Genomic DNA, 14,054 nt, shown 5'->3' on the forward strand with positions numbered 1-14,054 from the left:
TAACTTTTCAAAAAGATGTATTCTTTGGCTAATTGCAACATGAAAGACTTCTTGAAAGCAGCAGAATGCACTCCAGGCTTTGCACATAGGGCACTCAAATCGTTTTCACAGACACACCAGGATCACACTGTAATGGAAGGATCTTCCAATAACACAAAGTTGACTGACACATTTTACTTTTACCTTCCAGTGTATAAAATCTATTTTCGCACTTCTCGCTATAGAAATAAGCCGCAAGTAAGAAGCAATGGATTAGAAGCTAGGCAGAATCCCTACCATATAAACTGAAGGTAAAGGGTAAAAACAGGGATGGCAAAGTCTCAGCTAAAAGCTTTCATATACAGCAACAATTTCGCTACAGTCCCTTTCCCATAGCCAGGTACAGTAAGTTAGTTACATTAACTAACAGACCTTTTAAAAAGTTAAAAAAAAAAGCTAAAACCCAAAAGAAACAAATAACAAAAAAAAAAAAAAAAAAAAAAAATCACATCAACTTTAATCTGTGCACTTCCACCTGAAGAAGAAAGCCTGAACACAGTAGGCAAAAAGAAAATCCTGTTTCAAGGAAAATACCATTTCCAATATTCATCTATCATGCCTTAGAGATTCCTAGGACTGAACCACTAACACCTGTATGCTGCTAGAAGCTTAAGCATATTGTAAACGCATTATCTGCTGCAAGCAGGATCTTTTCATATCAGGCTACCTGAAAACCTGGATCTAAATAAAAGTTTAAACCAGTCTCCTTCCGTAATTCATTTTACATTTAAAAACAGTCCGCAGTCAGATCAGTTCCTTTCAGCGAGGGAAAAGTTACAAGCTAACAAGTGTCATAGCAATGATTCCTCAGTCTTCATCTTTTTTGTTTGTCCATTTGAACCACATTGCAGATCCTGCCTTTTCTTTTTCTGCTGCTGTAACCTTTCCTCTTTCCTCTGTAGGTAGGCAGCCATGTTATCAAATGAAGCCTTGTAGAGACTGCTGTAGTGGCTCTCTGTGCCAACAAAACCTGCAATTGGGCAAAGCAAGAACACAAGACAAGTGTTATTTCCCTTAGCAGTCTCACCAATTACTTCCTGTACTGTAATTCTAGATAGTGGCATTTCAACTCATTTACTGTGGTCCTATCCGCTTTACTTAATATCAGCATTTGCACTGTGTAAGCCTGATTTGTGTTGGTAAGCATCTGTCCTGCATTCACACAGCCAAGCACAGCCCCCATTTTTTAAATTCGCAGAGGCAAGCACCTGACATTCAAGCAAAGAGGGCACACAGCTCTTTTTACATGTTGTACACTTGCAGAACTTCAAGGTTCCTGTTTTAAAATGACTGCTGTCACCACTTGTTGTTCCCCAAGACTTAAGTGCTGCAAAGGGCATATGCTACTGAACTATGCTTAGCTAACTTGCCTCCTACAGTATTAAAAGAAGCTTAAAGAAGTAGACTTCAAACAGTGATGTCCTACAGCACATACACATTTCTAAATATCCACCCCAATGGTTCTGTTACACCTTCTGTGAATCCAGCATAATGTTCATCACACCATCTCCAAGACTGTAAGTTTAGACAAGTTTAACAGGGGAACTAACTACTGTCCAAAAAACCCCGAACAGATTGTTTCTGTAGAGAATACAGAATAAGACTAGTTGGCTAGGTCCACATTTCAAAAAAATTTTAACAAAGTCAGTTACCTCTAGTTCTCTTTGTACTCCTACCTTTTCCCACTTCCCAAAATTCTCAATCTTAAGGGGCAAATGCAAGGAAATCCAGTATTTGCTAGGGTTTGGTCCTGAAGCTAGCGTGCTGCCCCACAGTAATGTACATACAACATCCCCTTGTTTCTTGGTACACAAACAAAACAACTTTCCCTCACTGGTACTCAGCAAAGCGCACACCTTTACTTTTGAGGGTCTTGCACTGGCATAGTAACCAATTTATTGGCCTTTGGCCCTGGGAGAAATTGTGTGCTGTCAGTTTGAACAGCCATGCTGCTCTCTACTTGATCAATCTGCACTAAATCTTGCTCTATCTTTTTCTGAGATCAGTTATAATAGAATGTCAAAGTGTTTAACGTGTACTTCAAGATTGACCTACTCATCTTGAATACTACAAAATCATCAATCAGGTGAAACAAGTTTATAAAAGGACGATATACAGGCATTAAGACTGGGTTTAAACAATATAATGATCACCTTTTTTAAAAGAAGTAACTACCTTTTCAAGCATTAATTATGCACTAGCATAAGTGCTCATCAAGTGAGCCTGCCCTTACTAATTAACAATAATAGACCCTGTCATCTGAGCAGTCCTCCCTTCCCATCTGCAGATGCAGCCAGCTACCGTGTACCACAGTAATTTGCTACACTGGCTAATTATGCTCAGAACCTCTTCCCCTGCCTGCTCTTTTTACTTTTCTGTTGCTCATTTTCACTCAGACCTCATACTTCTAATTATCTGCCTGGCTGTAACTATCAAGTCTGCAACATCTACATGCAAACAATCTCCCTTCTAAAGGAGTACCTGACTTCCTCTTAAATTTCAAAGACTGTACCAACTTAATGACAGATACACCCTAAACCATCAAATACTAGATATTAAGGAGACTTTCCATTAGACTGCCCATTCCTGCAACAATTCCATCTATGTAGGTTAATCACCTTTATGTATGACCACCAGGAACAGACCAAGAGACCAGTGAGGACTGTAACACCTTTTTTAAGGAAGAAGGTTCCCAGTTTCGCAGCAAAGTACAGGAGAGACATTTCAATTAATCAACTCAATACATAATGAGACATACGCTAGCGCATGCCACAACCCTTCTCTACCCTGCAGCCATCACTGCACTAATTTCAGCTTTTAAATAAAGTTTGATGGTTTTTAAATACAAAAAATCCTGGAAACATAGGGTGCTTCTGAACTAGTAAACCATGTATTATTTTTCTGCCAGAGACTGGAGGTGGGGCAGAAATCAAGAACAAAATGAACGAGCCCTGACAGCAATCAATTTCACCCCTGATGATACCATCCAGGGTCACACCCTCCAGCCACAACAAGCTCCACATAATCTGCTTTGCCAAAGTGGACCCAAATGGCCCATCTTTACAGCAAAGCTGCTCCTTCCATGGCTATTCCATTCTTACTATCTCTGCTGTACTTCTGATAAAGTGTCATGCCCAAGTAAGAAACAAGACCACAAACAACAGTATTCAATATTACAGCAGTAAGACAGACTCCAGCAGCTCTGTCATAGGGTGTTTAGATACAGCCCTGCGATAAGGTGTCTATGTAAAACAGCTATAATGCTGTAATTCCGATCTAAATACCTACACCATTTTGTTGTAACAGTAATCTGAACACACTTCATGATCTACACTAACTTCCAGACCAGATGGAGTGATGAAACTAAGAAAACTGAAAGTGACTTCAACAGCCAGCTGAGCTGACCTGAACTCTGATTTTGCTCCTAAAAATTATGCTTTAGCTGTAAAAACTGCATTTCCTGGGCCTCTAGGCCAAATTTCTCACCTTCAAACACTGTCCAGTTGTCTTGAAGATGTTTTGACATCTTCTGTAATCCTTTGTCATCAGTTACAGGCTAGGAAAAGAAGGAATATTGCATGATATTTTCGGAATAACAAACAATCTCATGTTTCACAGCACACTGAAAAATGCAACAGCTCTCACATGAGTACAGTGAAACGAGAGCAAGTGTAAGCCCTCCACGATGTCTTTTAGGCTCCTTTTTTCCAGGACTGCTACAAAAACCTGGCCTGAGATCATGTGTTCTGCTGGGGAAGCTTTGTGGCTTGAAGGAAAAGAAAATAGATTCCCACTTACTATCTGTGAGGAAAAGGAACATCACGAGGAACACAAAAAGGTCAGAGAAAGTTTTATTTAAAACCACTTCACAACTACACCATCATTAACTGGGGACTTATAAGGATAACAAGCGAGTTTCCAGTTGTTTAATAGGCTATTACAGAGAACTTGATAGCACATCCCTCAAATTTGACTCCCTGTTCTCAATGAAAAAAAAAATAAAAAATCCCCTAATGCTTCCAGAATGCCTTGTCCCCCAAAGGATCCCTCGAGAGGCAGGCACAGGAAAGGCTGTGTGGAAAGCATTCTTGAGCAAAGCACAAAGGGATTTTGTTGTTTTGTGGTTTTTTTAAATAATCAAGTGTAGCACACAGAAAGCACAGGCAACGGTTTAAAGTACTGAGTGCAACAGCTGACAACTACTCTGTCTGATCCTGATACACCAGATGTTAGCTTTACCAGAGAAGAGACTGGTATTCATGACAAGCTCTCAGCAGCTTTGTGTTATACACAGGTGAGAGAAGTAGAATGAGTTGTATATCTATGACTTTTATTCAGTCTCAAGACATAGAGAAGTGTGCCATTTAGCTTTCATGGAACATAGTTTACTCCATTTTTGTTATGGCCTCAAGACAACACAAAACATTTAGGATGTTAGCATAACAGAAGTTATCTACCTTCCACTGTCCATCACATGGTCTGTACAATTGAAGAGGAGCTTCACTGTCTTCCTCCAAAATCCATAGATCTCCCGTTTCCTCAAATGCAATGTCCCAAACTTTATGTTTCAAAGAGATTTGCTGTCTGTAAACTAGCTGCTGGGCAATGGCATCAAGCTGAAAGATGTAGACTGTGGGAATACTTTTGAGAGGAAAAACTTAATTACTATTATAACCAAATCCACCTACAGCCATCACTAGTACAGCAAACTGCAAACACCCACTCTAATTCCAAACAGAGCCAAGGCAAAGTCATTAGGAATTGCAAAAAATACCCTAGCACTTCAAGTGCAGTTTGCTTATGTGATCTGAGACAGAAGCTGTAAATACCTAACATGTCAAATGGCTTTTCAAGTGTTAAATCAAAGAAAAAGCAGTCAAAGCTGCCTTTTCTTAAAAAAAAAAAAAAAAAAAAAAAAAAAAGTAGTAAAGGGAATTTCATAAGGATTACTAAGGATTTATATAAGGAGTGTTGCATCATAGCACACTGACCTACAGGGCTTCACTTGAAAGAACATGTAGCTGAGCACCAGTCAAAATAAAACAGGAAAGAAATTACATGCCAGGGAGGGGAGGAGGGAATGAGAGGGACAGGAAAACCTTGACATGGCTGAAGAATAGGACTCCAGCACTGCACTCATCTCCACCTCTTCCATCAGCACTCGCTCCTCTAACAGCCACAGCCTCTACGTGCAGAGCTTTCCAACCTCCCTCAGACAGGTTCCCAGTGCACCAGGCAGGACAGCTCAGCTCCCTCCTGAGTTGCCTACCAGGTCCACATGACAGCACCAGTTAGAAACGCTGGGCTGTGGAGCTGGAAATAAAAGCCTGATGCAGAGTACAGCACAGCCCCTGGGCCAAGTGACACGAGCACAGCCCTCAGCTGACATGGCTTCCCCTTCCAGGGCCAGTCTGGATGCCCATGCAGAAAGCCTGATGGGAAGCAGGCCAAGGCTCCTTGCTCCGGTGAAAAGCAAGTCCACTGAGGGGATAGATTACCAATTTCACTGTACAGTCAGCTCTGGCAATCTCTCCCTTTCCTGTTGGCAAGCTTTGGTCAGGAAGAACAGCCTCCTTGGCAGGCTTAAGGTGCTGTGGAATGAGAGGGGAAGAAGGCTTGTCCATCCCTGCAAGACATTTCCCTGCCAGTCAGATTTGTAAGGTTCCTCCTCAGTGCTTAGGCCATTCAGCTCCCAAGCACTCTCTCCTTAGGCAAACACGTACATTTGAACACAAAAGTCAACATAGCCTCTCCACAGTTTTAAACTGAAGCAACGCTGTGGTTTTAAACAGAATAGCTGAACCCATTTACAGGAGCAGAATACAGTAACAGAAGTGTAGCCGCTCCGTCGCCACAGCACCCTGAACAAAAACACACAGGTCAGGCACAGCAATTTAGGGAGACATCCTGAGCACCAAGCAGTGCATCCTAGTCTTGCGTTTCCTCCTGTGAGGGAAAGGCATCACAAAGTCTGCAAAACTTAACTAAGCCGGGTGCCCCTCATGCTCACCTCTGCACTCAGACCAAATACAATAAGGGCTGAGAGGCTCCCTGTGAGGCCACAGGCATGCCTGGGATGCTCGGAGACCCACAGTACCAAGTACTGCAGGCTAGGGGAAAGTTAGCACAGCCAACAGGGAAAGCTGCTCTTGCCTTTGCAGGAGCTGTGATGATTTTAGCCATTATTCCATTTATTCTTACCCATCACAAAGAACAGCAACATAACCACCTTGACAGCAGTAGGTTATTCTTGACACAGGGTATTTCTATAAGGAAAAGAAAAAGAAACATCCTTGTAAGTTAAGACCATTTATGGGCAGAAAATTCACATTCCATTTCATGTCTTAGCCTTTAAAATTTAGCAGATGTCTTAATTTACAGCAAGTTAAGCAACATAATTAGCTTTAAACTGCAGTCAAGTATATTTTTGTACCAGTGTTTGCTGTTTTATGAAGTTTTCCACGCTTCTCCCTTCACAGCCATCCAAACAGAGATCAAATGTAAAGGTTTTAGTGAACTACTCTTAATAGACAAACTAACAGATGAAGGAAAAGTACACCACCTTCAAATATTCTCTCCTGCACTGCTAATGGCAAAAACATAAACATTAAGCCTGCTCAGCCAGAATATCACACTAGCAGCTTAGAGATTATAAACACAAGCCATTAGCTGCTGTTATGTTTGTTAAAAAAAGAAGATAGTGATGCATAGCTAATATCCTTGCTGCGTTGTCTCTGGTGCTCTGAAGAACAAGGCAAGACTGCCTGAAGCCATTTTCCTCATTAAAATAAAAAACACACCAAAACAAAACAACAACAAACTCCCACACCCAACAACAACAAAAAAACCCCACACCACACTCCTGATATAAAAGATACATAGTTTTATCTGGAAGAGAATCAGAGAAATACCTTTGCCGCACAACCATACTACCTGAAATATATAGCAACTGATTTGAGGCTCAAGTGCAAAGCAAGAACTTGGGAGGAGCAGAGAAGCTGCAAGAAGATGCCCTAGAGTGCTTTTTCAAAAGTATCTGTCATATAATGTGAAAGACAAAACTGTAAAGGCAAAAAGGCTGGTTCTCAAGTATATTTTATAAGTAGCGATAACACCAGCACTTCTGATTAATAAAACCTTCCTACTAGAGAAGCAGTGAGCTATTCCCTCTAGGTCAGGGAAAATAGATCTTGACGCTCTGCTGGCAGAATTCAGATGCATCATGTCCACTTTCCTTCTACCCCCTTTCCAGCCTTCACCTCTTTCCCTAACACAACACTGGCCACTAGACAGAACCTCTGGTTCATCAGCTAAAGCTGAATTTGCGAGTAACCACAAGATTTTACCCTTTGAGCTACCAGCTGATGCATAGGCATTGTCAGGGTGCTTGTTTCAGAATTTTGCAATCAGTATAGGAAAGCAAAACAAGCTGTACAACTTCTAAACATCCAAGTCAGCAAGTTTAATACCAGAAGCTAACTATTTTGTGAACAGTACATGATGCAACTACTAAAAGATAAACCAACTGCAAGAAAGAAATTTAATTAATTATATAAATATAGCTGAAAACCAGGGTTACACAGTGCATCTCCAGCACATGAGGGGAAAAAAAAATAAAAATCTGTTGTGTGATACAATCTTGTGGGGGAGAAGCAAGAACAACAGCATGCACACACTTTTCACTCACATAATTGCCTGTTTGGACCGAAGAGGAGCACTTTATAAAAGACATTATCAAAAGGATGATATGTTTCAGAGCTCTTGAGAACAGATGGGACTAATTTCTTGCTACTCTGCAGAAATACTAAGTTGTTAGTCCATATTTAGCACTGGGACCTGGGACCCCTGTTTAACATGGACATAAAATGCTTACGGTTCCAAATACCAGGTAGGATGAGTGGGCTAAATCTGAAAGGTTCTCTGTAGCGAATACATCTAAATGTAGTTATTGCAGTATGGAGCCACTTACACCACAGATTCAGAGTAGAACTGACAGCTCCTATTGTAAACCACCAGTGGGTTCTTTAGACATTTAAGGGAACAAGCCAAGATATATATACATATATTAAAAAAATCCAAACCTCTGATATTTATTTCTAATAACAAAGCTCTGCCTCTCTCATGACAAACATGCAGGGAAAGTGTAGCGATGGGAAGTGCCACCTACACAGCTGAGTGCTTTGTCAGAGAGACAAAGGGTTCTGTGAACTTGAAGTATGCAGCAGCTCTCCCCCACCCTCACTGGGGGAGGAAGGCGGCAGCTTTTTTTGATTTGAACCAAGTGTTACTCACAGCTGGATGGAGACAGGAAAATACATCTTCATTGCAAGCTCTTTCCTCTCCATGTGTGGATAAGTTAACAATCAGCCAAGTGAATGCAAGCCCCAGAGTAGTATCTTGTTCAAGGACAAGCCTATGAAATCAGTTAACTTAAAGAAGAGCTACAAGAGCAGTCTGTGATAAACAGATGTTCAGCTAATACTCTCTGAACTTATTCAGCATTTATATAACACTGTTACCAGCCTGCCAACACCTTAAAATTAACTTTTGATGTCCTCTGTAAGGAGAGGTGACCCTATGAAAAATTAATGTACTGGAGCACTGGGGTAGAGTTGTGCAATTCATATTCTGGACTTTAAACAAGCTTCTGCCATCAAGAGGATCAGATGAGGTGAAAGCTCTGAAGTAGGAAAAATATTTATATAGCACTACAAAATTAGAGAATTACTCCCATTCTAGTGGGAAAATGAACTGAGGATCTGCAACCCATCAGCTGAAATCAATGCTACACTGCTCAGAAACACTCCTACATTCCCAAAACAGACATATATTCATCATCTGCCAAGCAAAATAAGCCCACATTTATGTACTCACATAACCCACCATTACTGATGATTCCATTATCATTGTGCTTCAAGTTGTGTTTCAAGCTTCAGTGCATTCACAGTAGTTATCAACAGTAAAAATGAAATGCAACGCAAAAGAAAAGAAAAAACACTTATGTCCTCATCTGACCTTTGGTTGCCAGAGTCATTTACAGACAGCATGCTGTCTGTAGGTTGTAGTTACAACCTACAAAGTGCTGACTCAAGAGATTCTTTCCTTAAATTCAGACTATAAATGTCACACTCGGTTGTGAAGATGATCTTTGATACACCTGGATGCACAGCATGGCTAAATACTACCACCAGACATCATCTCTGGCATTTCTAGCACTGTTATGCCAGCAAAACCCAAGTCTCCTTTCCCCTTTGGTCCTGGTGGCCATCAAGATAGCAACTGTTCTAAAAGTAGTACATATTGTCACCTGTGTAGCAATACAGCACAAAGGTGGCAATGCACTGCATTAAGGTTTACATCTGTCCTTTATCTCTCTGTAAACCCTGGGACACTGTCTGATCACTGTTCCAAGTATGTATGAAATCTGGAAGTCAACTGAGTCTTTTGCACCCCTCAAGCATTGTGCAAATTTAGTGTCATCAGAGACAGATTTTAAAACACCTGTAAGAGTGGGCAGTAAGCAGAATTTCACAGATTCAAGGAACAGACCAGCCTGAGGCTTCCAAGACCACAGTTAGGAGACACATAGAGCAGTGGAGAGAAGAACTGCAAAACACTGCACGAATACTTTATTAACCACTGTGTTACATTAATTAACCCACAGTTTGTGGGTTTTCCCTTTCTGTCATTGCTTACTCACACCGAGGTAAAGCAGCTAAACAAAGATTCCTCAAACAGTCAAAGGGCACCCCAAATTTCTACTGAGAGACTCCATCAGCATAAAGACTATCACATGGAAGGGGTTTCATCAGGTGTTATGACACAAAGCAAGTATTACTAAACTACATTTAAAAGCCTTCAAAAACATTGTAAGACAGTCGGACATAATTTTTAAATAGCTCTTGCTTGCAGCACCAAGTTTTTTTTCCTCTAACGTGTTAGTTTATCCAATACTACGTTCAAGGTTTATTATATAACTTAATATTTTTTATAAACTTGTTTGTAAGCAGTGGAGTTAGGATTCAGTGTGAGATCAAGCACGTTAACTTACATGCAAACTATCTTACTGAATGCTAAGCCAGTCTAAGCGACAAGTAACATTTTGAAAATTAAGATTCCCCACTTCACAGCTAGTTGCTTATTAGTGCTCAATAATCCAATAAAGCTAAAAGACAAAGTATTTTAAAATAAAACCATTCTTCTCTCCAAAAGAAATGCCTTGCAACATTACTGCAGACATGGATTCAATGTCTATCAAACCACGTTGTTTCAAAGCACTCAATTCATGAGCTACTTTTGAACACAAAGATAAAACACTTGGGCTTTGAAACGCCCCAATCCACTTATTTCCAGAAGGCTGTATGTGGTAAAGTAAATTTGTAGGTTTGCCTCAATGTTAACTATCCATTCCTCACTCAAATCCTGCTGCGCTCAGACTGTAAGAGGATACCAGCCAGATGGGCTTGTCCCCCAATTTGGTACACACATTTTTTTGCTTGTGAAAAAACCCAGAAATAGCTACTTCAAAGAGTTCAAGCACTAGACTCAAGCTGAAATGAGTCCGAGACGTTGTGAATGTGTACAAGAGGTCTCTGGCTCAGGTGTGCTTTAAAGTATACTTTCAAGTTCAGGAGCAGGCTAAATTGTCCATATATATATATATATATACACACTACCCTGAACTCCTGCTAACAGGAACTCTAGGCCAAACCCAACATTTCCAGTATGTAAGCTTTGAATGCTGTGATGCAAGTGGCTGCCTTCTTGGGCTTATGCATGGACAGAAAGTTGCACGTTATTGCTCCAACACAAAGAACAACTTGCTGATGTCTTCTACACAGAAGAAACCTTGAGTTGTCAGGTCTCTCTCCCTAGGAGCTTGGTTTTCCCATAGGTTGTGCTCCCACTTCATTAACTAGGAATCCCACTAACAAGACCAGGCCAGACCTACATGTACAGCAAAGAATCTCAGAGATCCCCACGAATGGCTCCCAACTGCTGGGAGAGGCCAAGCACAACACACTTTGACTAACCACAACACCTGGATACAAATTCTAGAGTGGATTTGCCTCAAGAGCCATGCATGGCTACAGGCTTCCCAGTCACCTAACAACTGGGAGACAGCTGTGGTCTTCAGAGAAAGAAGTGGTTTTAGAGATTCACATGAAAATAACACCCAGCAGGAAGGGTGATAAGATAACAACTCCTAAATGACCCAACAGATTAGCAGCTGGCTTAATATGATGTACACAGCAGGGACAAGAATGTGTACTGTTTCATTGCTAATAGGTCGTATGCCAATTCACATGACAAGAAAGAACAAAACCAAACATCAGTTACTACCAGAACCACTGCTCACATCAGATTAGCATCCCAAATCACAGTAGCACCCCAAACATGTATGTATGACACCAGTCATGTACAGGCTTCAAGCTAAGGAGAGTTCCTGGGGTATTCAGTTTTCACATAGGAGTCATACATTTTGATTTTGGACACTACGCAGCTTCAGAACAAGCCAAAGGAACAAGCCCAGTGTTCTGACTCCACCAGGCAGTACTATTGCAGGTGACTGGTTGCAAATGTTACAAAGCTTCTTTTTGCTCAGATAAATTGTAACTTTAACAGTTGAAATTCTAAGTATTTTCAAAACTGGGTGAACTTTTAGATCTTTCCAGTGTTACAAGATATTTTGTGGCTAAGAGACAGTCACCTGTGTTTTTGGAAAAATTTTCTAGTGAAGGCTTTGTCCAGTGTGCAGAACTTGTATTTGGGAAGAATTACAAACAGCTTCTTTTGGTCACTGCTTCATACTTTTTAGAAATGTACAGAAGACACAGGAATGCATTTCAGGGACTTTTTTCCTTTCCTGAAATTCCAGGCTATTGTAACAGATTCTAGGTCCCACACAACTAAAAACCCACCAACAGAAGGGAGGCAACCCTAACAAAATGCAACAAATCTGTTTGGGAGTCACAAGGATCCGGAGGTTAGCAAAAGCACTAACACAAATGTGCGTACCTGGTCAGTTTTGGTTGTCTCACGCCCACAGATGCTAGTTAGATGACAGCAGTACACTTCTTCTCCGCTTTTGTACTCCCAAAGTCTCAGTGTCAAGTCCTGGACAGATGGAAGCAGACACAAGTCTGTTAGTAACAGCACCTCAGGCAAAGAGAGATCACTCATGGCCTTCAGCTAAATCCTATTTCCCTGAAGAGCTTCCCACAGAAGCTGCTAAATAGTCACTTAGTTAAGACCTCAAATTGCAGATAAAGCATTTTAATTAACATCTTTTTCCCCCTCCATTCTAAATTATTCAATCATGCTAACTTTAATTCTCCTTTTGAAGTGGAAATTGGGTAGCTGGAGGAGTGCATTTCAAGGCTGTCTCAAATAGCACAGTAATACATGTGCTCAGCGTTTTAATGGCCATTCTTTCAGGTTGCCCTTCTCTGCCCCTACTCTTGTTATCACCCAAATTGTCATTTGATTTAGTAACCTCCTGGAGAGAAGCTAGAGTCATCAAAGAGCATTTGCTAAGAATGAAATAACAGCACTAACACTAGAGTTGCTTGAAGAATTAGAGGAACGAGAGCCAAGAGCCTTAGGGAAGCAAGAGCAGCAGCTGAAACCAAATGCTAAGTATTACTATGATCTTCACATCTTCACAGAAAACATTATTTGTTTCCTATGCAATTTTGGTAGTCTGGGAAACAAAGAATATTGTCTCCCTTCTTCTAGACCAACTCCATCTACTCAATGGCAGGCTGGCATAATACCCATTTGCTTCAAAGTTGTTTAATAGTCCAATGATTAAAGTTTATCTGTGCTCCAAAGCAAGAGTTAATGATGAAGAAATACTAAGGACTTTGTGATTCCTTCATCCCAAAGATCTTGAATAAGAAGCTAGCCTTGCTATAAACACAGTAAACAGCTCTTATATGATCTAGCAATAGAATGACTGAACACTGAACAGAAAGCTGAGAAAGGGGGGAGAGAGAGGGCATGCTGTAAACCATGACAGATTATTCCAAGTATCCCAAGCAACTTGCAGGAAACACAAGCAAACAATGGTTTTAAAGTCTAAATTTTCAAGAAAAATACTTTTTTGAAGAAATTGCAATACATACCCCCGAAGCTGACAACAGCAGATCAGGATAGTTGGGTATTACAAGTATTTTGCTTACAAACCTAAAGGGAAAGTAGTCAAAAGTTGAACTCTCTTGCATGACGCTCTGGTCTTTACACACACGCAGTAAGAAAAAACACCAATATTAAAGAGAACCTTATAATAAACAAACAAACAAACAAACAAGCAGATTCTCCACATCAAGCTAATTAGGAGGAAGAAAAAATATGTCTACAGTACTTAATACAGTGTATATACTACACAAACTACTGACTTTCTACGTAATAGAAGAAAAAAAGTATTTCCCCATCTGCACTTAAGGAATTCTACTGACTTCCTCCCGACTGAGAACATTGCCATTTAGACCAAAAAATGCCAATGGAGACAGATTTACTTGAGTAGCACATTCCCCTTTCTCAATTCATGATGCACATTAAAAACATGAATCAACAGATGCTTTTAAAACACAACAGTGATGACTCAGCTTTCAGAGTACCAGATCTCTCCCATCACATTTGGAGATCATTCAAAAGCAATCTTTACAAAATTTTAAAACAAACATGTGGCAATTTACCACCAGCTTCTACATTCACCTAGAAACCTTGTTTTTCAGAAGTATGTAATACTGCTGTGTCTACCATGACTTGTCTTTGCTGAGTAATGAGGACCTGAACTTCTGGAGTTCATTATTATCTTAGAGCTCGGCAACTAAAAACAGAGTGACCTGAGCAAAACATTACCTAAGTGAGACAGTCTTGCTTTTGAAAACAGACATAATTTTGAGGCCAATAAAAAAAGAAAGAGAAAAAAATAGAAGGAATAGATTTGGTCACTGTAATACAAACTTTCATGTCAAAGCAGTAATGGCAGGTGCATGCAGGTGTAATAG

At 40.4% G+C, this 14,054-nt stretch overlaps 1 protein-coding gene across 4 annotated transcripts in view; it reads right to left on the minus strand.

Annotated features, from left to right (window-relative positions):
* The window catches only part of WDR4 (WD repeat domain 4), a 21,678-nt gene continuing 7,624 nt past the window's right edge, over positions 1 to 14,054 (minus strand). For 3 of the 4 annotated variants that reach the window (XM_049835250.1, XM_049835251.1, XM_049835249.1), the window contains exons 6-11: positions 13,167 to 13,227; positions 12,058 to 12,156; positions 6,241 to 6,305; positions 4,497 to 4,680; positions 3,526 to 3,595; positions 1 to 1,009 (exon numbers count right to left, since the gene is read on the minus strand). In XM_049835250.1, coding sequence (XP_049691207.1) covers positions 831 to 1,009; positions 3,526 to 3,595; positions 4,497 to 4,680; positions 6,241 to 6,305; positions 12,058 to 12,156; positions 13,167 to 13,227 — 658 coding nt within the window. In that variant the 3' untranslated portion in view covers positions 1 to 830. The remainder of the gene's footprint in view (positions 1,010 to 3,525; positions 3,596 to 4,496; positions 4,681 to 6,240; positions 6,306 to 12,057; positions 12,157 to 13,166; positions 13,228 to 14,054) is intronic. The other variant, XM_049835252.1, reaches the window with a different exon arrangement.

The sequence above is a fragment of the Accipiter gentilis genome, chromosome 32, assembly GCF_929443795.1.
Source record: "Accipiter gentilis chromosome 32, bAccGen1.1, whole genome shotgun sequence".
NCBI classification, from domain to species: Eukaryota; Metazoa; Chordata; class Aves; order Accipitriformes; family Accipitridae; genus Astur; species Astur gentilis.